This window comes from Scophthalmus maximus, chromosome 19, assembly GCF_022379125.1.
Source record: "Scophthalmus maximus strain ysfricsl-2021 chromosome 19, ASM2237912v1, whole genome shotgun sequence".
Taxonomy (NCBI): Eukaryota; Metazoa; Chordata; class Actinopteri; order Pleuronectiformes; family Scophthalmidae; genus Scophthalmus; species Scophthalmus maximus.
In genome coordinates, this window is record NC_061533.1 from 19,175,465 (window position 1) to 19,200,807 (window position 25,343).

Sequence of the window (25,343 nt, forward strand, 5' to 3'; positions counted from 1 at the left end):
GTGCTGGCATGTAAGAAAAAATAATAAATGTGAAAAAAGTGAATGTTGTGGTTGAGAAAGCACTATAACATCAGCCTTTCAAGTCATGCTTTCTTTAGGCAGAGATAAAAAAAACAATTCTCCATCTTAAAATACTTTAATAGCCACAGATATAACCACAAAACAATAATCCAGTTTTACAGCATCATGAAACAGAATGAAATTCCAAAATAAACTTAATAGATCTTTTAAGGATGACAAAGCAAGTATATATATAAAATATGCAATAAAACAATGAACACCTATTTCTCCAACCAATTAAAGACAAATTAAAATCCCTCTAAAAGGCATTACATACCATCAAGGAGATTGAATTTCTTCTTTTAATGTGCTGTGCTAAGAATGTAACTTTATTGACACCACAGGCTGAACACTCCTCTGATCTCCCAAAGCCAGTTTTAAATTTCCTGGATAGTTATGACATCTGACACTATTCCTTGAGCCCTGAGAGTAAATGCAGTACCTTGTGCTCTACTTTTTCTGAGGAGAAAACACATATTTTGGCAAAATACTTTATTCTTAGCAGTAGAAAGCTAATACGAATGCAACAATCCAATAAATACAAGAACCAATCAGAAGATAACACTGTAAAAATTTCCTGAAATGTAAATTTCCAACAGGCGAGCTGTAATCACAAAGTGATGCTGACATTCAAGCACATTTAATGCACCCAACTGCCCAGTTTCACATTTTGACATGAACTGTACGTTCAGAAGCCACAAACGGTTGGTTTGTACAGATATGGATGTAATGTAAGATGTGAGTTAAAGAGTTAGTCCAAAAATAAGATTTAGTTAGAAGCAGAAAGTAAAAAATCTATCTATAAAAACAGGAGTTTTTTTTGTGACTACAATATATCAATATGTCTTATTTTTATGGCACCACTCCTCACGCCAAGTGCAAATGATCAAAGAAAGGCACCTGTGCGTTTGCCCAGTGATGTAAAACCACTCTTCTCATAAAAGGGAGAGAGGATTCCCACATAAAAGCAAAAACCAACATAAATAATAAATTCATAGTCCTGACAGAATCACGTGTGAGGTAATCAAAGCTCCTGTAGGATGTGATTAGTAAGGAGCCATTTGACCAGGGTCTTTGGGCACTGGTTGATATGACAAGAGAAGGCAGGTATGGTGAGGGGGACGCCGGGGCTTATGTTGGGGTCGAGAGGATGCGTGCCTCTACCTTTGACTTCCAGCTCTGCCCCTCTGCTTGTCATATTTGACAGAGACAATGAGGAAGACCAGCAATGTTAAGCCCTGGATCCCTGCCAGGAGGAAGAAGTAGTAGTGCAGAGAGCAGTCGTTGATGTTACCTAGAAGAGAGGGCAACAAGGGCAATATTATTTTATATAACGAAATATGAATGCCTAAGCCAAGACTCAGTGAGAGGTGACACTTAAAAACTTTGCACAGGATGCATGGCAAAATGACAAATATGCAAATTTGGAGTCAGTCAGGACATATTTCGGGGGGGGGGGGGGGGCATCAGGGTCATTTGTCACGTCTCAGCTCAATGCTGTGAAACCTATTGCAAGTGAAGATGGTACACATAAAGTGTCAACGGCGTCCCACATTGAGGATGCGGGACAGAAGCCTCAGAAGTAACAGAGAAATACGGGACCTCGGCTGTGATTTGACCCGCGGCATCTTTCACCTGTGTTAAAGGACTATGTTTTTCTCTCATGGGAATTAAATACAATGGAGGAAAAAAGAAACTGATGCCCCCACTGTGATTTGCATGAACTGAAATGTGACTTGTTGTGCAGGAGGCAGGGGGAGACAAACACACTGAGACTTACAGAACTAACAAACATGCTGTACAGGTTATACGTTTCAATAATTTAAAAAAAGTCAAGAGTGAAGCTATTTGTTGAAATTCCCTGCCAATTGTTTCCTACTGGGCCTGGAGAATTCACCCAGCAGCCTGTAAACTTTAATTGTCTTAACATTTGCTGCCCACTTGATTGAAGTGGTTGTCTCTAAACAAATCCTGTTTTCGCCTCACCACGGTTTTAGGTGAAGGGCAAAGCTCACAGCAATACAATTGTCTCCACTGTTCAAGTATGGAGACAATTGGATTGGCATTAGAGCAGCTTTTGTCCTCCTGACCATGTCAGACAGACCAGTTGACTTTGTGGCCAACAGCCAGAGATGTTGGCCGTTTTCTATTTTGCTGAAAAAGGTAACATTTTGGCGTGAGCTGGGGGGCCTCACACCTAGCAGAGATGGATGTTTTTATTTTTATCTTTAAATGCTACAGCATATCTAAGAGAGTTATGGAACAGATTCCATGCAAGGCACGGTTTCACCAGTGAGCATCCCCACATTATCGTCACATGAGTAAAATAGCTCCCATTCGCCTCTCCATGTCGAACTGTCAAACCGAATGAGGAGCCAGAGAGAAAGAAGCAGGCGTGATTTTAATTAGATATGGGAGAAACTTTCAATTCATGTTCTGCCTATTCACACGGCATCACATGTTGGTCTAATTACACCTGCCAGTTTTAAGTTAACAGCTCCCCGGGTGAAGATGGTGCTTACGGACTAAAACAGGATGAGTAAAGAAAATGTATTTATTTCAAATCTTAGAATTTGCGTCTATCTTAAAGACTCATTTTGTAATGTGTTCATGTGACGCAGGTTTACAGGCAAATTAGAAACTATGAAACTACTACTACTACAGTCTGGGTGAAGCATGACAATAACAGCGCAAACCAGTCAGGCACTTCTCCGAGAAATCATATTTCCGTCTGGATGGTGCAAAGAAACTTGATGTGAACAAAAAGGACTGCAAATCTGCATCCAGTGACAGACGGTGTGGTGGTTTTCATTACTTAATTAGTGATAATAGAAATAAATGAATAAAATTTAAGAGAAATTTGTAAAATTTGACAAGGAACAGCAACATCTGATTTGTAATGGCTTTGAAGAATAAAACCTGAACTGCTTTTTTTAATGTTGGAAAGTAGGCTGTCTTTGGGAATGAGGAAATTTGGAAATCTTGTCTCCTGCATATAATACAGCAACATGGGAGAGTCATAATTGACCCATCTCATGTGTGTGGAGGTGTGGCCGTTACTTTGAAGGAGCCTCCTGTGATTTCATCAGGGTAAGAACACAGCGGATGACCATGTGTAATGCCACTGCGCTCTGGCACAGCACCACTCAAATTAGAGGCGGCGGATTTACAAACATATGTGTCCTGCTGCCTTCAGATGGCTGCAGGGATTTACTGAACTGAAGGGGAACTTTCATGGAGTATAAAGCAGCTGTGGACAACAGACTCTGTAAAGTTTCACAGATCAATGCAACCTGATTTATTGATGTCCCTGCCTTATTCACATTAGAAATGCAGTTATAAATCCTTCTCCTTGCCATTTCTTTTTAAATTTGCATTTACAATGCATCCGTTATATTATATAACAGAGCAAGATAAAAACAAAGCATGAACACGTTTTGACTGGCTGGTGAAGGAAATGTCAGAAGATCACCTAAGTCATTGGGATTCATTCTCTGGTGACCGAGAGTGTCTTTTCCAAATTTCACTGTAATCCATCCCGTAGTATTTGCAGTAAGTCTGAACCAAAGTGGTGCAATGATCGATCATCTGTCTCAGGGGTTTCACATTATTGATCCTAATGCTGACTGCAAATGCAAAAGCGTATTAAATATTGTCTTCATTATTTAAAGACAGAATAAAAGTGAGCCAATGCTCTGTGAATATTGACATTAATATGCCCATATGCTGCAACATAATCTATAAACTTTATTAAACTAAGAAGTATAATGTCAACAGTCCTGATTACAACACGTCCCTTGACAAAATTACAAGTTGCTCTGTCACAACGAATCCTCGGCAAGCAGAGGAGCCTTCGTGTTCTTCAACATGAAGGTTGGCTAATCAAAGAGCAGGTTTTACTAATTTGAAACAAGTGATCCCCATGCTTTGCATGATCACTTGTGATCAGCAGAGCAGATCACACTCTGTAATGTCACAATGCGTATCGAGCATGTAGATCATTCTTCTCCCAGTGTCTATGTCGTGTGCATGCCTCTGTGAATAATTAGAAATGGAGGGGATATAAAGAAACAGCAGGATGATAGGGTGCATCACACAGGAGGGATTCTATGTCGATGCTCTGTGCACTGGGCCATTTCTACAGCTTGCAACCTCTGATCTGGGAACAGAGGGCTGGCTACTGACTCTGAAGTTCTGCCAGAGCAATAATAAAATGAGTGGCAAATGGAAAACCTTACAAACACTTTGACCCCCGTCGCAGTTTTAATTCATTTTGTTGTCATCTTAATCTGCTCTTGTGTTTGAATTGTGACAGATCAAAAACCAAAGGGGTTTTCAATAATTCATGGTGTGCATGACAATGTGCCTGACAGGAGAGCACGGGAGGAACAGCGAAGTGCATCTGTGGCGAGGGTGCTCGTATTTTCAATAGATAATTCACTTAAACAGATACACAGGGAGTCTGCTGCTGCAGTCCTAATTAACAGAGCAGTAGCACTTTCAAAATGCAAGGGACATATCAAACAAGTTATACACAGGGAAGACATATGTATGTACGCTGTACGACAACAGCACTATCCAGAGCTTTTGAGTAAAAATATGAAAAAAAAGTATGAAAATATGAAAAAGATTCACAGCCACATATTCAACACTCTGAGAGCTCTCTGGGGCAGGTACTGGATGTCAACATGAACCATGTAACTCATTCTGAATTCTGAAAAAATGTTACTCTTTTGGTAAAATTATTCTGACAGATGACTGGGTCTCCACCTTTGTTCTAGATTTCAAAACTTCTGTCTTAAGGAATGAAAAAAGGGGCCTGGTAATTAAGTAGCATCCCATTATTGGAACAGTCCTGGAAATTGTACAAGGTTTCACTTTTTGTGAGGGTTCTTGCTCTAATTTCATTAGACAGTGAATTTGGCTCTACCTACTCTTGTCAGCCTCAGGCCCCCAGGGCCTTCTTGGCTGCTGATCACTTTCGAAAAAATACGGAAGGCTAATTGTGCCAGCAAATGACGAAACAAAGAAGAATAAAAAAAGTTAAAGTCGATAAATATTTAAAAGACAAATTATGAGTGAGTGAGGGAATAGTGTGTACAAATCTGAGTATAGATCTTTGCACGTGTGATCACATGGGGATAAAACAGTGACATTGAGGATTCGCTTTGAAAATAAAAGTTGAAATTGAATACAAAATCTGAACTTAATGGCACTGTAAGACTGGTATCGGAAAAAAAAGTTTTACTAGTATTGAAACAAATATTGGCACTGAAAAAAGCCATTAAAAAATACAATCTTTGTATATATTTTGTGCATTATGATGCGTCTTTCTACGTCAATCCTCAGGTTTTTCTTCATGTCTGTCTTTTTTTCAGTGTCACTGTTCTCGCTCCCATATGCTCAGAGACCCTGTTTTATCAGCGAGTTAGTAAATGACAAAATTGTGATTGTGATCACACTGGATTCCCCACAGAAGGTCAGCCGTCAAATATCTTAGTCATATACAATAAACACATGGGGCAATTTACCCGCGCAGACCACGTGACTCCAGATGAAACAGGTCAATATCAATTTAACATTTGAAAATGGATAAATTGATTCAGACCTTCAGTGGAATGACCCCACATTGTGATGCCTCAGTGCGTTCAGTGCCATCCTCTGGCTCGGGAAGAAACCAGAGGGAATCGATGCATGTTTGTTTCAGCTAGAAATATAGTTATTTTCTGCAGCTCTCTTCTGCTGCATAAAAACGTTACGATTGACGCTGTTTTGAGTTTTGTAAATGGCAACGACATGTCATTGTTCATGTGTCCTGTATCTAATATAAAAACAAAAACATTTTCATATGGTTCACATTAAAGGCATCCATCAAAAACATCCATCAAACCACTGACATTTCACTGAGTCGGATCCAACATTTCACGAGCCGGATGTACGAATGTCATCTCACTCTGAATGTCTGAACACGTCCCAGACATTTGATGTGAGACCAGTCGGGTTCTTCAACGCTGGTCAAAGAAAAGGCCATTTCCTGTCACCTGACCATTGGGGCTTACAACAAAAGACCCCCAAACACATTTTCTTTGAGTGAATGATCCCCCCACCAAATGAGGAACAGATGAAATGCACAAGAGACCTATCTGGAAACAAAAGCCTCGTCTCGTGTAAATGATACTGCTGGTGAAGAAAGTACAGGTTGGTATTTGACAGAGAAGGATGAGATGGATTTAGGTAGGTCCTATAAAGAGGCTGAATAAAAGAGCGTGATGAATCGATGCTACTGCACATGTAACAAGAAGGGGAAAGGATGTGCCGTGGGATTTGGAAGATCAATAATTTCAACATATAAGCTCACTGTGTAAAGTCTGGAAAAACAGATTTGGCTGAAACACTGTACTAACATTTTCACCAAAGCTCTGCAAACCACTGCAATGGGCCTTCAGACACATTAATGGCCACTCAACCCCAAATGTTTAATGGGAAAGTCATTCACATTTGGACACTCAATTGAGAGGACTCTAAAGGAGGTGACTTGTATTTTTTGGGAATGTTGTTTTGTTGGTGTCTGTGTTTGTGACACAAACAAACAAACATGAGTATGTCTGATACCTTGGCAGATTGTGTCACAAGTAATTATAGTTGAATATATTGGGTTTGTTTATTATTTCTGTTTTGTTTTTTTCATTAATCACTGAATAGATTTGTCCTCAAAAATGCCAAAAACCACCAAAAAATGTCTATCATAACTTCTCAAAGCTCAGGTTTTGTTCGGCCAACACTTTGATAACACAGAAGACTAATAATACAGCAGATCTTCATATTTGAGAAAGTGAAAATAGAGAAGTCATGGATCTTGTTTCTGTCGACCAAATCTGTTGTTTTTGTTAAAATTGTTTCAGTTCTATTGCCGTACAAACGTTACTTGTCAATGAATTGTGCAATTGACTACAAACATTCTGTATTCCAAATGAAGAATTTACTTATGTCAATCATTTGCTTGTATATTATTGCTCTCTATGTGTTCAAAGTGATGACACGGGAGGTCATATACATATCTTACTGTCAGTCAGTCAATCAATCAATCAAGTACAGTCAGGGTTGGACTAAACAGTTTCCTTCAATATTAGCATCATTAACATCATTTGAGGTTCATTGCTCCTCTTTTAGTTTCCCAAGAGAGAAATTTGTCTATGACTAGATTAACTGCTGCATAAAGAAACAGACGTGTCAGAAAAAGATAAATAAATAAAACACTTGACCTAGACTGATACAAACCCTCAATCCACAAATGTGAGTACACAGATGTTGAAATTTTTTTTTTATAATTCTGTAACTTCCTTCCCAATAGTTGCCTGTTCGTGAGATGAAACATCAGAGGGACAAATTACTCTTTACATCTTGTTGGGATTAGTACTATTGTCGTCACATTGTGAGACTTCAGCACATGAGAATAGTCAACGACAATCCCAACGACCTGCTGAATATTTTACTCAAAAATGACCTTGGAGTCGAGGGGAGCAGGAGCATCTCCAAGATTTTCCTTTTCCTACTTGAAGAATTTAGAGCCTTGAGACAGTTTTCAAAGCGGCTGGTTATACCGTAACAAAGGACCAACACAACAGATTCTTCACGTGTCACTTTACCTATGCACTTTGAGATTGCTTTTAGCAATGAAAAGTGCTCTATAAATGAAATTTATTATAATTATTATTATTATTATGCTGATGAAGATTATTTTATTTAGAGTGAGGGGAAATGGGAGCTACAACACGACACCACAGAGCTGAGCATCCAACAGCGTGATGTCAGACCAGCGGTGCCATCTTCATGTTATGCTCCAGGGACAGCTTTACTTAAAAAGAGCAGGGCTATGTAATCAGACCCCCAGCCTGTGATTAATGCTGCTCATCTGTCTTCAGGCCTGCACCGCTCGGTGCAACTCAGCACCGCTCACCCAAGATGCTGTTTACTGCACACCATTTTGCCTGCAGCCATGGAAATAAGTTGAATCCATTCCACCTAGACAGCCATGAGATGTGGAAGAAGCCAACATCCAACAAACTGAGAAAAACAGCCACAAAAACAAACTGCGTGATTCCTGACTGTACTTAATGCCTAAGCTTTGTGAAATGTGTCTTTTATCAGTGGCCAGGAGGATGTTTTTGTTCCATTTCTGCAGCTCACCTTTTAAACGACTTGTTTTCGAAGTCTTACAGGCAATAGTTTAACTGTCCCTCAAGTGAAGCGAGGCTGAGCAAAGGATGGATTTATGAAGCATGCCAAGCTTCTTCCAGTGCTAACATCATCGAAACCACTACCCTCCCCTCTTACCTGTCGGCACACATTAATTAGCTATTAGGAGTATGTGAGTAAACAATTTACAGTGTGGCTTATTTACCGCATGCTCAGGGAAAAGTGCATCTGGGTTGGGAGCCACCTCTTGGTGGGGAGCCCATCCATCTGCTGCCACTGCCGCACTATTCATTCTACCACTTGGGCAAATTTACAGAAACCTTTTTGTTGTTAGTCTGACATGTCTGTTTATCATGGGAAACACACAGCACCAGCTTTGATAATTCTGAACGTGTGTCCCAAGAAAAGGAATTTCTGTATTCTGAATCGATACATACAGTCGATGTGAAAGAGTCAATAGTGCACTAAATATGCACTCGGTATCTAACCGCAGGTTTGCCGACTGTGCTGCTCAACTCAGGTGAATTTGTGACAGCTCTCAGCAAACTGTGTGAGTAATGATCACTCACCTGGGAGCATCAGCATTTAAATTCAAACCGGGACAATGTCATCCCCATGAAGGATTCCAATGAGTCTACATGCATGTCAGATGGACACGGGTGGGTGACACACACACACACACACACACACACACACACACACACACACACACACACACACACACACACACACACACACACACACACACACACACACACACACACACACACACACACACACACACACACACACACACACACACACACACACACACGTCTAGTGGAGCTATTGCTTGTTCCAAAGCAACGTCACAACCAAGTGGCAACCCACCATGACCTCACCCATAAGGTTGTGAACGGCCATTTTGAAGCCTCAAGCTTTGTATTTTGGCATGTGCCATCTTGGGTTTTTTGAAACCATAAGTAACCATATTTTGAGAAGCGGGGGGGGGGGGCATCCACTGCACGTCCACCTACACCTGCAACCTTCACCCATCGGACAGTGCAAGCTGTCCATCACTAGGTATCCATGCCCCAATGCATAATGTACTTTATTGTTAATCTTACTCAAAATGAGACCATCATTTACAAAATGAACACAATTGTGTTTTGAAGACTTGAAACTAGCAATTGAGACCATAAAGTCCACAGGAAAATGTTTACTGATGTTATAAATCAAGTAAGAGTTAGAGGCATTTTCTCATGGATATCTATAGAAACAAACTTATTTTTTGCAACCAGTAGAGTCGCCCTCTGCTGGTCATTCCTGATAATACAGACTGCAGGCAGCTCCGCATTGACTCTCCCGACCTGGTGACAATGTCAATTTTTATAAATAATCAATGGTCACAACAGATATTGTATCAAGCCTGATGCTCTACTGCACAACTCTATTATTGTAATTAAAACATCTACATTCAGGATAAGGTCAATATTTTCAACAAAGTCAAACGGATCAAATTGATTTGTTGTTGATATAATAACAGCAACCTGAAAAAAGCTTTAAACCTGCAAAAAAAATTAACATTGATTGGGAGTTGTATTTGTGGCCGCCTGATGCATTTAAGTCCAGTATACATTTTAAAATACCTGGCTTTAGAGGGATTAAATGTTCTGCTATGTTCCCCAGCTAGTTGCTAACTTAATCAGTCTGTAGGTAGTGACTGACTACGAGTGACCCATTTCACATTACACATACACACTTGATCCTGTAGCTGTGTCTCTTACCAAAGTCTCTGTGGGATGACATCCAACCAATCTCTTTGAGGGAGACAAGAGCCAACAAGCCGTAGCCAACAAAGGAGCCAATCCCAGAGAAGAAGAAAAAGAGTCCCATGATGGCACTCTGCATGGACTTGGGGGCTGCAGAATAGGCAAACTCCAGGCCTGCGACAAAGACAGTAAATGGACAGATATTTGTTGAATTGTAGCAGAATGTGTAGGATATACTGTAAATAAGTGAAAAACAGTTAACATGCTGTGACCTGCAGCAAATGAAAGTAAAGCTCTCATGTGCTGCAGCCAGTGACAGTGTAACGTAGCCTGTATAGTCATGCTACTTATTTATAAGCTTGACCAGAACACACAGTTCCGAGTTCATGTCCGTGATAGTGGAACAAATGAGGAATGCATCCATGTAACATTTTTAAATTACTGATTTTCTTCTGGCATGTTGTATGTGAGGCCTGCTCAGCAGTTGTGTGGCAACTTATTTTCCACAGTGGCACTAGGCTGTGGTTTATTTGTCGGCACACAGTAAATACAGGAGCACTCAGTATCACCCTCAATCATCCCTCAGTATTAATTGTGTCACAAAAGAAAGAACTAAGAAACTGAGAAAATGGGCAAATCACCTAAGAGAAAGGGGGCTGTGGAGTGGAAGAAGAAAAAAAAACACAATCTTTCTTTTTTGCCTAAAGATCTGTCTGCCTGCAAGCTGACATTGATAATTTCATGGCGCCTCAAACATGTGATTTTTCAAATGAGGCCCTATAGCTACAACTGTCAGGAGAGTTTAGGGAGCTGCAGTTAAATATGTCTTACTTTAAAGACCTTCCTGGGAGAGGGACATTACACAAATGAATGTGACAAATAGTTTCCTTACAGACACCTGAGAATTCTTACAAAAATTCTTCATGAAGGCAAAAATGATGTTATTAATGAGTGCAACACATGATTGACCTTTACAGAAGTTCACAACAATGCATTTGTTGTATCCTGAGCTAACCTTTTGATAGCAGAAAAATGCTGGTCAAAAGCTATACAGATCACAGGGGGCTGTGAAGGTTGATGAGGGCTCTGTCAAATAGCAAAGGGAACAGTATGGACCAATATTGTAGTAATATGTTAAACCCAGCTCCTCTCTGTCTGTGAGAACAATAATTCAAGACACAATCAGTACACAATCAGTGACAGCCACATCTTTCACCACACACAGAACAAACCACTTGACCTTTCTCGACCAAAAGGCAGAATTCGAGAAATCAGACAGACGCACAAAAAAAGGAAAGGTGTGGAATTTAAAACACAAAATACAATTATTTCCTCTCATGGGCACTGTTTGAGGGAGGATTTTTCTTTATAAGAAAACAACATTAGCCTTTAACATTTAAAAAAGTGCAATTCAGAATTTAAAATGTTGCAGGGAATCATGTTGCAAAAAAGTTTTTGCATATTCTCAGTGCCCGAGAGCAGACAAGCCTTGGCGGTGTATGTGCAAAGAATTGTCCTATTGTCCTACAAGACTGGGGATTGCACTAAGGAAGTTTGATGGCACCTGAGGTTTTAAACAGATTTATTCAAGCAGAAGACTTAGGGGAACTATTCCTCTTTACCAGACATACTGTATGTCACAATTCTGTCAGCCAATTTTTCCTTGAAGTAAACCCAGTGGGATGGTATGCAGAGAGAGAAGAGAGTACCTTTATTTTAAGGATCCCCATAGATTTGTTATGTCTGGATTTGACTTTCATAGGGACCCTGGTAGTTTTGAGCAATCTCTAGTGTTATAAACAGGCCTTATGGAATTACGTTCAAGGGCTTTAATTTTACTAAATATTACTAAATTATATTTTAAAAGACTTAGTATCCCTGGATTGTGTACTTAAAAAATGACAAATGTTCCTTCTCGCAAAATCCCCTAGTAAGTGGCTCGGCCAGATAATCCTTCCACTGTGTTATATTGATGGTTCAATCTTCACTCTTATAATATAAATAAAGTGAAGGCTATATGGAAGAGCCAACAACAACACGATCTGTAGTAATAGGAGAATGACTCAATCATGGCCAGAGGCCCTAACAAACTAGAATCACTAAGATAATTGAGGCCTGGAGCCATGATCATGACTGTAGGAACAGAGGTGGAGGAAAAGAAAAACATTTAGAGCGACAGATAGACTCCAAACAGACAGATAAAGGGTAGATTTCTGTTGTGCATTGCAGAGTATACTGTGGGATTAAATGGTGCACTGCTGCCACATTGCAGGACATTTCTCACAGACACGAGTCGCCCTCTTTTAATAGAGGAGAACACTCTTGCCATCGTTTCCATTCCTGTCTAAGATTTTGCAGCCAGTTCTTGATATAACACGAGAACAATTTCTCACTTTGTCACATTACTGTATTACCGGGGCGATATGCCCTGACATCTCGTAGCTTTTAATGAAATGGCATTTCCTCTTTAGGTCAAGCCTCACAAGAAACGAGACCCAGCTTTTTACAGAACAGTTTTCAGCTGATAATCAGAAAGTATCAGTAAGAAGGTTGCAGCTGTCAGTTCAAGCACAAACTATTCTGACATGATTTTTTATTTTTTATTTTTTAAAGATTCTTTTTTGGGGCCTTTTCCGCCTTTAATTTGACAGCTAGGTGAGAAGGGGAGAGAGAGGGGGAAGAGGCATACACCTCGAAGTATATGTGTGCCTGCTCTATCCACTGAGCCACCCCGGCCACTATACTGACCTGATTTGATTCAAAAACATTTTTTTAAAATATATACTGTTTTCTGGAAAATAACAGGTAATCTTTTTATCTGGGGAAATCAAATCCTTCCAAATTTCCAATGAAGGATTATGGGTGGCCTCATATTGATGATGATGACGTCTAGGAATTATATTTACTGGAGTAAACAATGACACAATGTTGAACTGAAATCAGACCTGGGGCCATATACACAGAACCTCTTACTGTGGGAGTTCTAGTGCTGTAAATCAAAAACAAAATTTTTGAATTGTGATGATTACTAAGAAAGATAACTAACACAAGATATATGACATAAAAGCTATTCACAAAGGTGCCAAAATAATGATTAGGTATAAGTTATTACAACATTTAGGAATTTCATAACGTCAATTTGCCCAAGTCACAATCAATCCTAGAAGTGTTTTGTCATGCAGATAGTTTTGGTTTATTGTGTTTTGGGATTTGAGACATGTCTTTGGAACATTTGCAGCCACCCCTATACCCTATATAGATTAATCAATTTTCTTTGTGCTCTACAGTGAGAGATTTGTCAACCTGCACGACTTTTCTTTACCCTTTAGTTGAATAAGGCCATTGTGGGCAATGTTGCAAATCAATAAGCCTGGCCACTTTACAGAAGAACTGTGGATTACAGAAGTTTTGCTTCATTGTGATTAAGGGCTTAGATTCGTCAGGTATTTGCCACAAGCAGACATTCACATCCAGCTATTTTACAGAGTGAGTGATTTTATCAATGCTACCCAATGGATGCATGTGATGAACAACATCATGTACAGTGTGTACACTCATGTACAGTTTGTCTGTTTGTTTATTAGCAGGATTACTCCAAAAGTTATGGATGGATTTGCATCAACATTTTATTTGATTTGGTCTCCGCATATTACCGAGAAATGCAATGTAATTCCTGACTTTTTAAATACCACCACATTCGTCATTGTAACTTCTATCTGTTATAGCTATCTGCCCAATATGTCTATCTCCTATGTCACTTTGCTGTTTTTTATCTGTTTATTTCTTTCTTGTTACACCAATTAACCAATAAAAAATTGAAAAAAGGTCTTGGACTTTCTTTGATTCTTTAAAGGATTCCCCTCCATTGTGAGATAGATCTCTCTGGAGTGTGACTGCATGTGGTAAAGGAGACACGGCACAAGAATGCAATGCTCCATATGCTGGGGCATATTTAAGTTCATAGTGTTAAATGTCCAGCACACAGCAGCTGACTGAACATGGGGGTCAAATGTTAATGTTATGATGTTAAATGTTTTGGCAATTTTGACTTCACCCACAGGGACACAAGGTACAGTATGAAGTAGACATCTCTGTACGTATCCATCTAATTATCTACTTTGTCTGTTTGGACAATGAGTTGAGGAAGAGGGCTAACGTGGGGCTAGTTCCTGGCTGACAAACGCAAAGCAAGTGCACAGCTTCATCATCGTTTCAACTGTTAGGTTACTTTATCCACACCTTACTTATCAAATGTCCCATTACTGAACAACGTCTTGCAGTGGTGTGAGAAAATCAAGTATCGATCAACATCTTGGGCTATTTACTCTTGAATACAACCCACAAACACATTAAGCCGGTGCAGTCTGGCAATTAATCAAACAAACTGTTCAAAAAGGGTCCATGCATTTGTCTTCACTGCATTCTACTCAGGGAGAAAGTCCACTATGTTGTTGTTTTTTTTGCCCACAATCCAGTCAGAAAGGCTCAGAGTCCGGGTGAATTTGACCAACTGAAACCACGAGGCTCATCAGTGGATGGATACTGTATGTTACCGTTAGCCTGAATCATCATGTCTTCCTGACTGCAGTGCTTAGTGAGAGCTTCTACTTGCTGCAAATTCCAAAGGAGAGATCAAACAAAACTGTGCAAATTCCACAGGAAATATCAAACAACTGTACCTGCAATGCTGGCAAAGATTTCGCTGATTCCTATCAGCACATATTGAGGCACTTGCCACCATATGGGCAAATCTGCTGCATAGTAGATAACGTTGCCAAGCACCTGGTCAATGGTACCGTTTGATTTGACGATCTCCAGGCGTTTGGTCTCCAAAATACCTGAGGGGACAGACACAGAAAACAATTCACATAAAAAGTTAGCTAAATATAGAAACAGAAAATGACCCCTAAAAGACTTTATGTGTACTAGGGGTGTAAAGGTACACAAAAATCACGGTTCTGTATGTGCCTTAGTTTTAAAGTCACGGTACGGTTTGGTTCTCAGTTAAGGGGGAAAATGCAAAAAACTGCTCAATTTTAATTAGAAACATTAGTTTAATTAGTTAAACAATAAAAGTTAAACATTTGTCAGCTCTCAGTCACTCAGCAATTGTTTCAAATTGAATATAACATACAAACTAAAATGTATGAAAAATATAATGGGAATAATACTCCTGCAAAATTTATCCAATGAATAAAATTCGTTTTAAATAAAAGTGCAAATGCAGCGTTAAATACAACTCCAGCTTATAGGCCTGCTGTGGAAATATTACTGCTGCAAAAAAAACCATCGTTCTTAAATAAATATAAATAATCTAAAAAATAAAAATGCAGATTTCTGAATTGCTAGGTAGGGGTTGTTGAAATGATGCGGGGAGCAGCGTTTGCACAGCTCGCTGTTTTTTTCCTACCAGCGGTGATAGTCACGCTGGGGTGGTGCCTTGTCAAATGCGTCTTTTCCACTTGTCTTTCGACCGTTTCATAGTTCACCGGGAAACCAATGTGGTCCCGCACAGTGGATTTAAATGACACGGGAGCGTCTTCCCGTGCGCTAGATATCCAGGCTGAGCCCGTGGGCTGAGCTAGGCGAAGCGTCCAGTTACCATGGGGCTGTTCACTGCTAGCTGCTGCGTCTCCCGCCACATCCGGTGGGAACTCCGACCGGAAGTTTGACGTTTTTTCGCAGTCAAAACAACATTTGACATATCTACATATTCATGCCATGTTTACAGATTGCAGTACACCTCTCAAACGGACCGTAGGTGCCGGTTTCGTGACGGTTCGGTACGAATTAGTGTATTGTTACGCCCCTAATGTGTACATGTGAATTATAAGGCTGAGGCTGCAACATACTGAAGATAATAAAGAAAAATATGCACACAGGGCTTTTGGATGAATCCAAAGGCTTGTACATTTCAGTTGGGATGAAGAAATGCTTTGTGGAGTATGCATGACTCTGAAGTCCGTGACATCAACAAACAGCCAAGCAGCCGGAGTTAGAGGATTCAGTGACAGTCCATTAAGGATTTAACTCTACCACTTCATTAAGATCACATCTGCACGCTTCATATTACGGCAGTTAGCAATGGAAGAGGCAGACAGTTCAATAATAAGAGCGAAGCAGTAGTCATCAAGCCCAACTGCCTCCTACAAGCTTTATTCGATAGCTATTATAATGTAACCAGCGGCTATTTCCAGATAACTCCCAGAAACAGTCTCCTATCATAACAACATTTAATGCTGTATTTGAGAGGAGTTGTAGCCTTGTAATCCGACTAGCCCATAATACCAGCCATCCATCTCAGGCAGTGTGGCCAGTGGGCTGCCCAGAGCAAGTCTCGCACTAAAAACACATATCCCTGCTTTTATTTCACCATACTAAACATTACAAACCGGACAACCCAGTGTGATCCCTCGCAACTCTTCTCCAGCTTTTATTTATTAAAAAAGAAAAAGAGGCTTTTGGACACCTAGAAGACATTGAAGGAGGTTAGACCACGAAGTTAAGAGAATGGGATTGAACATGCTTAAAAAACACATTTCTTCAAAAGCAATGTCAGTGCAACTGACAAAGCTGGGCTCAGCGTGTGCTTGACATCAGTCCACTGTCCACCTGACAGCCGTCCCTTTGCACTGAATGGGAGGTCGAGCTGTCGTCGTGCCACGAGTGCCAGGCAAGCGCGTACGATGAAATCCTGTGAAATATCGCTGAACCAATGTTATCATAGCACATTTCTTGCACATGGTGATGAAAGTGATTCCAACTCTGAAAAGCAGTTGTATGGCAGGCGAGTGGCAGGCCGACGATGCAATGTGATGAACTGACTATTATCCGGGCAAAAGATGCCACAGTTGGTCATTCACAACCACGGGCAAGTGGACAGATGCAGATGAGCACTGACGACACATGGAAAGTCAGCTCAAGGAAATACAGTTCAAAACATATGAACAGTGTGAGGCAGCTCCAAGGAGTCAATGTGTGTAACTGAATGAATGTAAGGCATGGGAATACAGGGGATAAACAGCACACAGGCTCAGGAAATTATTTCTGGATGAATAATTGTCACAAAGCCCATTACTGCGCAGATTGGATCCAGCTGTCTGATTTGACTCCTAGAATCCAGGTCAGAACTGTGTTACACACAAGTTGTGTATTCGCCTACTGATCTGTGACCAATGCCCACACCATGGCACCATCGTAAACCCTTTCTCTCCACTCCCGCGGCTCAAAATTGCTTTCTGCAATATTCAGAATTTATTGTGCCGCAATTCAAATTCGAGGATTGCACTTTCTTTCAAGGAGGCCAAATGGAAAAGTAAATATCTGAATAGCTTTTGAACATCCGAAACGGGGTAGAGCATCTTTTCGTCTAGGATTGCTAATGTCCGCTGAAAAGGAAATATTACCCTTAACCGAAAAGTAGATGCATCAGATTTGGTTAATAGGCCCATTACCACATCTTGCTGATTGAAAAGGATGTTTTTGATGGGCCTAGTCAGGCTTTAGTAACCCAGACTGCTCTACCTCGACAAACTGTCACATCTCTTCTTCACTGTGTCTACCTAAAGTAAGGGAGAAGGATGAGTCCATTAAACCAATCTTTCACCACACAGATGCCACACAGATGCTTACTATTTCCTTTAATCTATAGTTCATACATTCAGTATATAGATCAACATTCACCTCTACTTACATGTAGCTGCTTGTATCACAGACCGATTAAAAAAGGCTATGAATGCTATAAGATTCACTTCTTTTTTTTAAACATTAAAGCTCCTTTTTTATGGTATAATAATATTTTGTATGTATCATCCTGTTGCCATGCAGTCTAGTTATTTACATTCATCTTGTTGTGACTTACTTGAGACAAAAAAAATTAATAACCACAGGTTTTTGAATCTGTCATGACACAAAAGTGTGATCTTATTTGACAGCTGCAGGGGGACGCCAGTAGTATCCATTGAGCTGCTGCTCTGACAGCATGCATACATTAACAATATTCCGACAGCAAATAGTAAATTATAGCTGATTATGCTCAAATGACATTTATGGACATTTATGTTGGAGCTTTTTCCATCCAGACTCCAAAACTCCTTGTTAAAATCATTTGAAACACTGAGCAGGACCTCCTCGACCTCTAAAAGGTAATGTAAGGTTCAATTTAATAATGAAATAATAAGTCAGGTTATATTATTGGCTGTGTTTAAATTGTTGAACCTCTATATATTTTTAGATCCTAATTTAGCAGAATTGTTTAAAATTTGATTCCTTGCATGTTTTACAATCCATTGGCAATCTGGTTGAGGCACACCAGTCAATCTCCAAAAGGTCACTAATGACAGAGTATGTTCATATTCTATGTGGCAGATGCATTGTGCATCTGAGAAAGTAGAAAGGGCAGTAGTTCAGGGAAATATAATGTGAATTGATTCTAAGGAGTGTTACTGATTTGCTTTCTTCCTGCCTCCGGGCTTGTCTCTCTCAGAACATTTTAGCCTGGATGTATCAATGCTGCAGCGCCCACTGACAGGCCTGGATGAGACTTTATTTCCAAAATAATCCACAGGCTGGAAGTAAATTGGACTGAGCAGCGCTGCCGCATGCGGGTGCAGTCATTCGGGACGAAGAAGTGAGATGCCACAGCTCCCCCTGTGCTCTACAGGGCGAGGAAAGAAAGGCAGAACTCTGGGGATGAGGTCCACCTTTGCCAGGTGGAAAGTGATGTTTTGATTCAGCGACATTTACACATACCATTTTAAAGTAAAAAAAAAAAGGAATTCACCAAATATCTGAAAATCATAATTAGTACAGATCAATGTAGTGGGGACGTGTCTGCGGATGCACTCACCCGCTGCCACGGCCGACCACATCACAAAGAACATCCCCACTGCAATCCTCTTCAGAGAGGAGGGCAGCAGGCCGCGACGTTTCAAGATGGGGTCCACCACTTTGTCCTTAAGGGGAATCAGCATAAGGATGAGCACTGCGTCAAACATGGTGAGCCAGGCGGTCGGGAAGCGGAACGTCATCTGAGGGGATCCAAAAGGAGACAGATGAGGTAAAACTGTGTTAAAAAGGCAACAAAGCATGTAAACTATGGAGAATGCCAAAGAATTTCAACACAGTTCAGAGTGTGCATGTGAGTGTGCATGTGAGATAGTGTACTTTGGCCTTGGTACTGCTTTGGCACCCCCATGTGGTCAAACCAAACGTAAAGAAATGAAAAATATTTTTTTCAATTCACAGCAAAAAAAAAGACAATCAAAATAAATGTGTCATTAGTGAATAAATGGCAGAATTATAATTATCGTTATTACTATTATAATTAATATTATTATACATTTTCAGCACAAAATCTAAATCTATTACCATAAAGTGTAATCTATGAAAGGAATAATAACACTATGCAAACAAACTGGATGACATATTGAACAGGTGAAAATCCATTGTGAGAATACAAAGTAACTGCAGCTTCAGGCAATATCTCAGTGAGCACTGAAAGACTAGAATCTGCTGGAGATGGTTTTTGCAATTGAAATTCCAAGTGTCATCTCAGCTCCTCATGTGTCTGTGGTTTAACACTTCTGATACCATCATTTATTCTCAAATTGAATTTCCATTTCTGTGAGTAACCGCTGGCAATCTATACACGGCTCCTTAGAGAGTTTTTCCTCCCTTGTTTCCATATTATCATATTCCAAACGACAGAAAATGCGAAGTGAGATTTTTTTTCTTTTTCTTTGCCAAGGAATGCCTGGCATGAATGATGGAGTCACTCCAGCAAGCCCAGGTTTGTGGTGGGCAAGGTACATTTTCTTTACATTTACCACAATGGGCAACAGACATATGTAGGGTGTGTATACAGAGTTATGCTTCCTTTGTGGACAATTCTCTTTTTTGTGACAAAATTGGTAGTTTAATCTCTCTCTCTGAATAAACTGTGTATGATTTATAGGTATTTTATGGGTTGACTTTACAATTCAATACTCGATATACAATACTATATATATATATACAATACTATATATATATATATATATATATATATATATATATATATATATATATATATATATAAAAAAGTCACAAGCTATAAAGGTTGGAGACCATTGCTCTATATGTATCACAGGTGAGTAAAATAATGATGATGAATAATTGCAACTTGTTCCCTCCGATCAGTCCATTACCAGTCATTATTTTTAGTATAGACTCCTTGAAGAGACAGTATTTGTTCAGTTAAGCCACTGAAATGTGTCAGGTGAGGTGAGAGAGCGGATCACAGAGGCATCTAATCTCACTTCCCTTTTGATGTTGAGAATTGTCAAGGCTGGTAGTAGAGCGGCTTAGTTCTGTTTTTGATAGTCAAGAAGAAAAAAGAATGCAAAAAAAAAACAGCTTGTATAGTTCTTCAACGCAGTTAGACACATTGTGCTATACAACCAGTCAAAACTAGACCAGTTTAACAGTCACAAGTCTCAATGAATATTATTGTAAAATACAAGATTAAATATGTGCCAGATAAATCAAATTTGTTTTGATTGTGTGGTTTAACAGGGTGTGTTTCACTTCACATTTCCATGAAGTCACTACATTTCACTATCACCTGCTGTGTGCCGCTCAAAAAAAAACAGGGCATCTGTGCTGTCCATACTACACTTCCTATTCTATTCCAAGGTCATCACTGTTAGATCTTTGATTTTTCGAGGAGTTGTGTATCACGTGGAGTAAGTGAGAGAATGTCAGTCAGACAATCTGCCAGAGTGAGACACGGGTAAGCCAGCAACAGTCGTCAGGGAGAATCAGACGGAGGCGTGAGGTACAATCACTGCCAGGTCGCTAATCTGCGAGGTATTAGTCTGAAGTTAAATTCGGATTTAATCCCCAAGGTATCATTAACCTTTGCTACAGCTTCCGATTGTTGGCTCCTATTGTGTCAGTGACCTGATGACTAGAGCAGACCTGCTTATGTGGAGGTAACTTAGAGCTCCCCACTCTAACGCAATAAAATTATACAGTAGTTACCTAATGTGTGAAGAACAAGTATTAAACAAGAAACAGAACTTGGACTGAGAGTGTCTCCACTTTAGGTTACAGTACCTTGTGGGAGTCCACAGTGCTGTTTGAGGCAGCATCAGGAATCCTCAGATGGAGGCTCTGCAGGACGTATGTTGTCTGCATCTGCAACACAATAAGATTAGAGTCTGAATATGAAGTAAATCTCCACTTTATTATCAACAGGATGTCTGGCGCAAACCAATTCTTCTCCAATGTTGAAACAAAATATAATCTTCTCTCATATTTACACATACATGTGCATATCTGCACCCAGAAAGTGTATACTCTTGTATTAAATCCCCTTATATTTTTCATATTACGTGAAGTATTGCTCATAAATTTTTATTCAACTCAAAATGGGTTGATCATACCTGGAAATACACAGTCCAATATGGGATGAGGGCAAAGAAAACAGGGAGAATTTTCACCAGGGCTTTTACTTCCTCGACCTTCTCTTCTGGAAATTTTCCTCCAAAGGTCACTTTGGCATTGTCCAGTAGTGTCGGTTTGTTGCTTCATAAGAATTAACAAAAAAAGAAAAATAAACTTTAAAAGATTGCTAGAATCTAAAACTGCATTGTTCATAGCATGAAACAAATAGAAATAAATAATTAAATAATGTAGTGTAGTAAGTGGGAGCCTTAATCAACCTTCTCTATGAACATTTCACTCTTCAATAACATTACATCTAGAGACAGGAAATCCTTTTTATTCTAAAGCCTATAATCCCCATCTCAGGAGAGAATGCCATGATAAGAAATGTCGAGAGGTAACGGGATTGGCAAATTGAAAATATTCAATGTCAACTTTTGGAACAGGTTGTGCTACTTTGGTTCAAAGTAGAGTAACGGCACTTTAGATTAACTATTCACCACAGCGAATGAAGATGAATGCCTGGAGTAGTGGAAAAAAGAATTAGACAGGGACGGTCAAAAGATGCTGTAACATTTTTCAGTGCCTCATAGTTACTGACACACAGGTGATTTGCTGCTCTCACCGGAGCAGGTAAGGTTCCTTGGGTTTTGGGGACCAGCAGGCGAAGCTCAGGATCTTGACCATATCTGTGAAGGCACTGCCATCGGCAGGCTTTTTGATGAAGACAGTTCGGCCAAAGAGAAAGACCAGGAAAGAGACTCCAAGGCACACTGCTGGAATGATGAAGCCAAGCTCAAAGCTGAAATTCTGCTGGATGTAGGCCACACCTCCCAGGGACAGGATGGCTCCGAGGTTAATGCACCAGTAGAACCAGTTGAAAAATCTGCGTGTGGCCTCTGGTCCCCTGTCTTTGACCTGAGATTACATACAGAGCACGGTGACAAAACCAATCATGTCTTTGTAATCCTGTCAAGCATTTAATAGATCTTTTTTTTTTTTATATTTATCTCAGAGAAAAGACCTTAAACTCTGAACGTTGCCAAAACTGTGTCATATTTGTTTTTTTAAAGGCACTTTGGTAGGAAAGTTGCTTCATAAGGCAGTGAACTCCTGAAAAGTTGCAGTTGCACTGGTGGTGAAGCTACAAAAGGCATTAAATAGAACTGCTTGAAAAAAGACAACCTGCACTGACAAAGAGGAGCCACGATCACAAGCTGAACCTGACAGGGATGTGAAAGTAAGTAAAATGGTTAAAATTACTGTATTTTGTGTGATATTATGATGCAATTTATAGTGAAATCTTTATGCATCTTTTTGTGATAAAATATAAACAAAATAAACATTAACTTTTTGTTCATTCCTTATCCGCTTTCTGTGGCTTTGAGGATTCCTCCAGAATCTGCTCTGATATCCTACACTGTTAGCTTACACAAAACTGCAATAAATTCAGTGAAATGTCTACGCAAGCACATGATATTATTCTCACAATTGCACTGAGCCATTCAACATGCAGTTATCCTTGTAGAGGAAAAGATGTTATCAGTGAGTGATGAAGTGGATATGTCTTTTATATATAAGCGCAAAAGATGCAGCAGTAAAGCTACAATTAACTATCGCGGAGATACTGTCACAGCATTCACAAGCCAGAGTTGCGCATACATTTCTCTAGGGTTCCTCTCTGAAGTTGTGTGAGATACAAAATCCCTTGGTTGTCCTGTGTTACCATCAGCTGCACTGTTTTAAAATAATAAACATACCGGGTCATTTTGCCTTAGTTGCTCCTATATTTAATTTTGACACGAGATCACTCCAAGTAAATGGTCACCCTGGCCTTTAGTCATGGCAGGACAAGACGAATGTTTTGTTTACCATCTTCTGTCACTCTTAAAACTCCATTAAATACAGAATATGATTGGTAAAATATTACACTGATCATAGGCTGACAGACGTTACATCAGCAGCGACTCATTATAGGACATAAAAGGGATGCAGTTGTAGTACAGTTTCCTCCCTTCTGAATCCTGCTTTAAGTTCATGTCTGAACTTTCACAGCTGTATCTATACTGGTCAGGTGATCAAGATATTATTATTATTATGCTTAACATTGCATATTTATAGACACAAAAACACACACACTGACCATGGCGACATTCGTACTGCAAACGGGTGCTATTATTTCTTACAACAGAAATCTAGCCCCAAGTAAAGTTTAATTCTAAAATCAAATTTTACTCAAACTGAGCAAATGTCAAGTATTAACAGCTTCCACTGCCAATTATTCAGGCCTTCCAGCAGGAGGAACATTAGAGGGAAAACGGACTAAGCGTATTTTCACCTCGTCAGTCCCCTTTGAAAGGCTTTACCCACATCTGATTAGATTGTTGGGAGGAACAATGATCCCACTGATGAACTTCCCCATTACTTAACCTATTGATTATAGGTCCACTGGATAATCTGACATGACTTTGTCACCAAACTGCCATATGTGTAGTGTTTTACTTCTTATTGCCATTCAGATCACTGTTCTTGGGTGTGAGTGTGAGTGAGCATTTGTATGAGTGACAGAAAGAAGGAGAGGCTGTCATTGACCCGATATTAAGGTCCACAGTGTCTGGCCGTGATGATCAAGAGTAAGTCCAAGTGAACTGGCATGATGCAACAGAGATCCCATCACATGTTTCACATCCTTTATGTCACACTGCATACCCAATCTTACGCGGGCCTATGTCCCAAAAAAAAATCTTATTCAAAGACCTTCTAAGTCTCGTTTTTACATGTATTTATCCAATAAAGACTTTGAGAAAGTAATATTGTTCATACTCTACCTGATCAGCGCCAAATGGTGTGATGTTGGACTTGACAGAACCCACACCTAATGCAATTAAAAAAAGTCCACTGTAGATCACAGGGCCACAGTATGGGGGCCGAATGGGGCAGGTTACATTGCTTGGAGGGGTAGTACTGTTTGTGCTCAGACACTCTGCAGGCTGCACAGGAAATGCAAACTCATCTCCACATAGGTTTATCCTGGTGTCTTCATTTGAAATGAAAGGGAAGAACAGCAGGCCAGTAAAATATAGGATCAGACTCGCAGCAATGGTCAAGAATTTGCCCAGGTACGCGTCTGCCAGCCAGCCTCCAAATGGTGAAATCAGGTAGGTGACTCCCATGAACACCAGAGGTGCCTGACTGGCCTGCGTGCCCTCCCAGTAAAAAGGGCTACTGTTGAGAAAGAGAACCAGATTGGACGTGATGCCGTAGAATGCAATCCTTTCCAATGACTCAGCCAGCAGGATGGCTGCACAGGCCAGCCGCCGTCCCTGGAAAACTGATGGCGGCGGAGGTCTGTTCCCAGGAGAGTCCAGGAGAGGGGTGCTCTCACTGGCATCACTGCTGTCCGCCATGCTCATGGGTGGCTCGGGCTCCTTGACGATGAAGTGAAACGTTCAAACCTGAGAAGAAAATACAGAGTGGGTAAAACAGCCAAGACGTTGTCATCAGCTGTGCTTGAATCACAACATCTGAACTGTTCAAGGAGAGCGCCCCCCCCCCACCCCTCCCTCCTTAACATACATAATACAAGCACTTACTGAACACGTGAAGCAATGTGAACCTAGCTTTAGCACAACGGTAGCCTGATAAAAGTTTGGTTTTACATTACCTTTAACTATTAAAACACGTTCCGCGGGGTGTTCGGTACCTCCATGAACCTAGATAATAACTGACGCTCGGGTGCTAACTTTGTCGCGTCTTAAATCAACACTTTATCAAAGGAGAACTGGAAGTAAACACACACACACACACACACACACAAAAACCAGTCACAGTACTATCGCGTGACACACGCACAAGCACCGTCAACAAACTGTCCCGCTTGCGCTCTGCTGTAAGCGATCTATAAATGAA

General features: G+C 40.2%; 1 protein-coding gene across 1 annotated transcript; it reads right to left on the reverse strand.

Moving 5' to 3' along the window:
* Positions 1 to 117: 117 nt before the first annotated feature.
* Positions 118 to 25,257, reverse strand: slc15a4 (solute carrier family 15 member 4). Its single transcript, XM_035638840.2, has 9 exons — positions 25,099 to 25,257; positions 24,263 to 24,889; positions 22,060 to 22,352; positions 21,434 to 21,575; positions 21,105 to 21,185; positions 18,856 to 19,036; positions 14,687 to 14,845; positions 10,023 to 10,181; positions 118 to 1,354 (listed from the first exon to the last, which is right to left on the reverse strand). The coding sequence occupies exons 2-9, from the start codon at positions 24,845 to 24,847 to the stop codon at positions 1,221 to 1,223; spliced, it is 1,734 nt and encodes a 577-aa protein (XP_035494733.1). The 5' UTR covers positions 24,848 to 24,889; positions 25,099 to 25,257; the 3' UTR covers positions 118 to 1,220.
* Positions 25,258 to 25,343: the final 86 nt, after the last annotated feature.

Bases quoted from the DNA above. Each gene is read 5' to 3' on its own strand.
- slc15a4 (XM_035638840.2), bottom strand. From the start codon at position 24,847: ATGAGCATGGCGGACAGCAGTGATGCCAGTGAGAGCACCCCTCTCCTG. The intron at 22,353-24,262 runs GTAGAGTATGAA...ATGTAATCTCAG, and splicing joins CACCATTTGGCGCTGATCAG to GTCAAAGACAGGGGACCAGA. The intron at 10,182-14,686 runs GTACAGTTGTTT...TCTTTGTCGCAG, and splicing joins AATCTTTGCCAGCATTGCAG to GCCTGGAGTTTGCCTATTCT.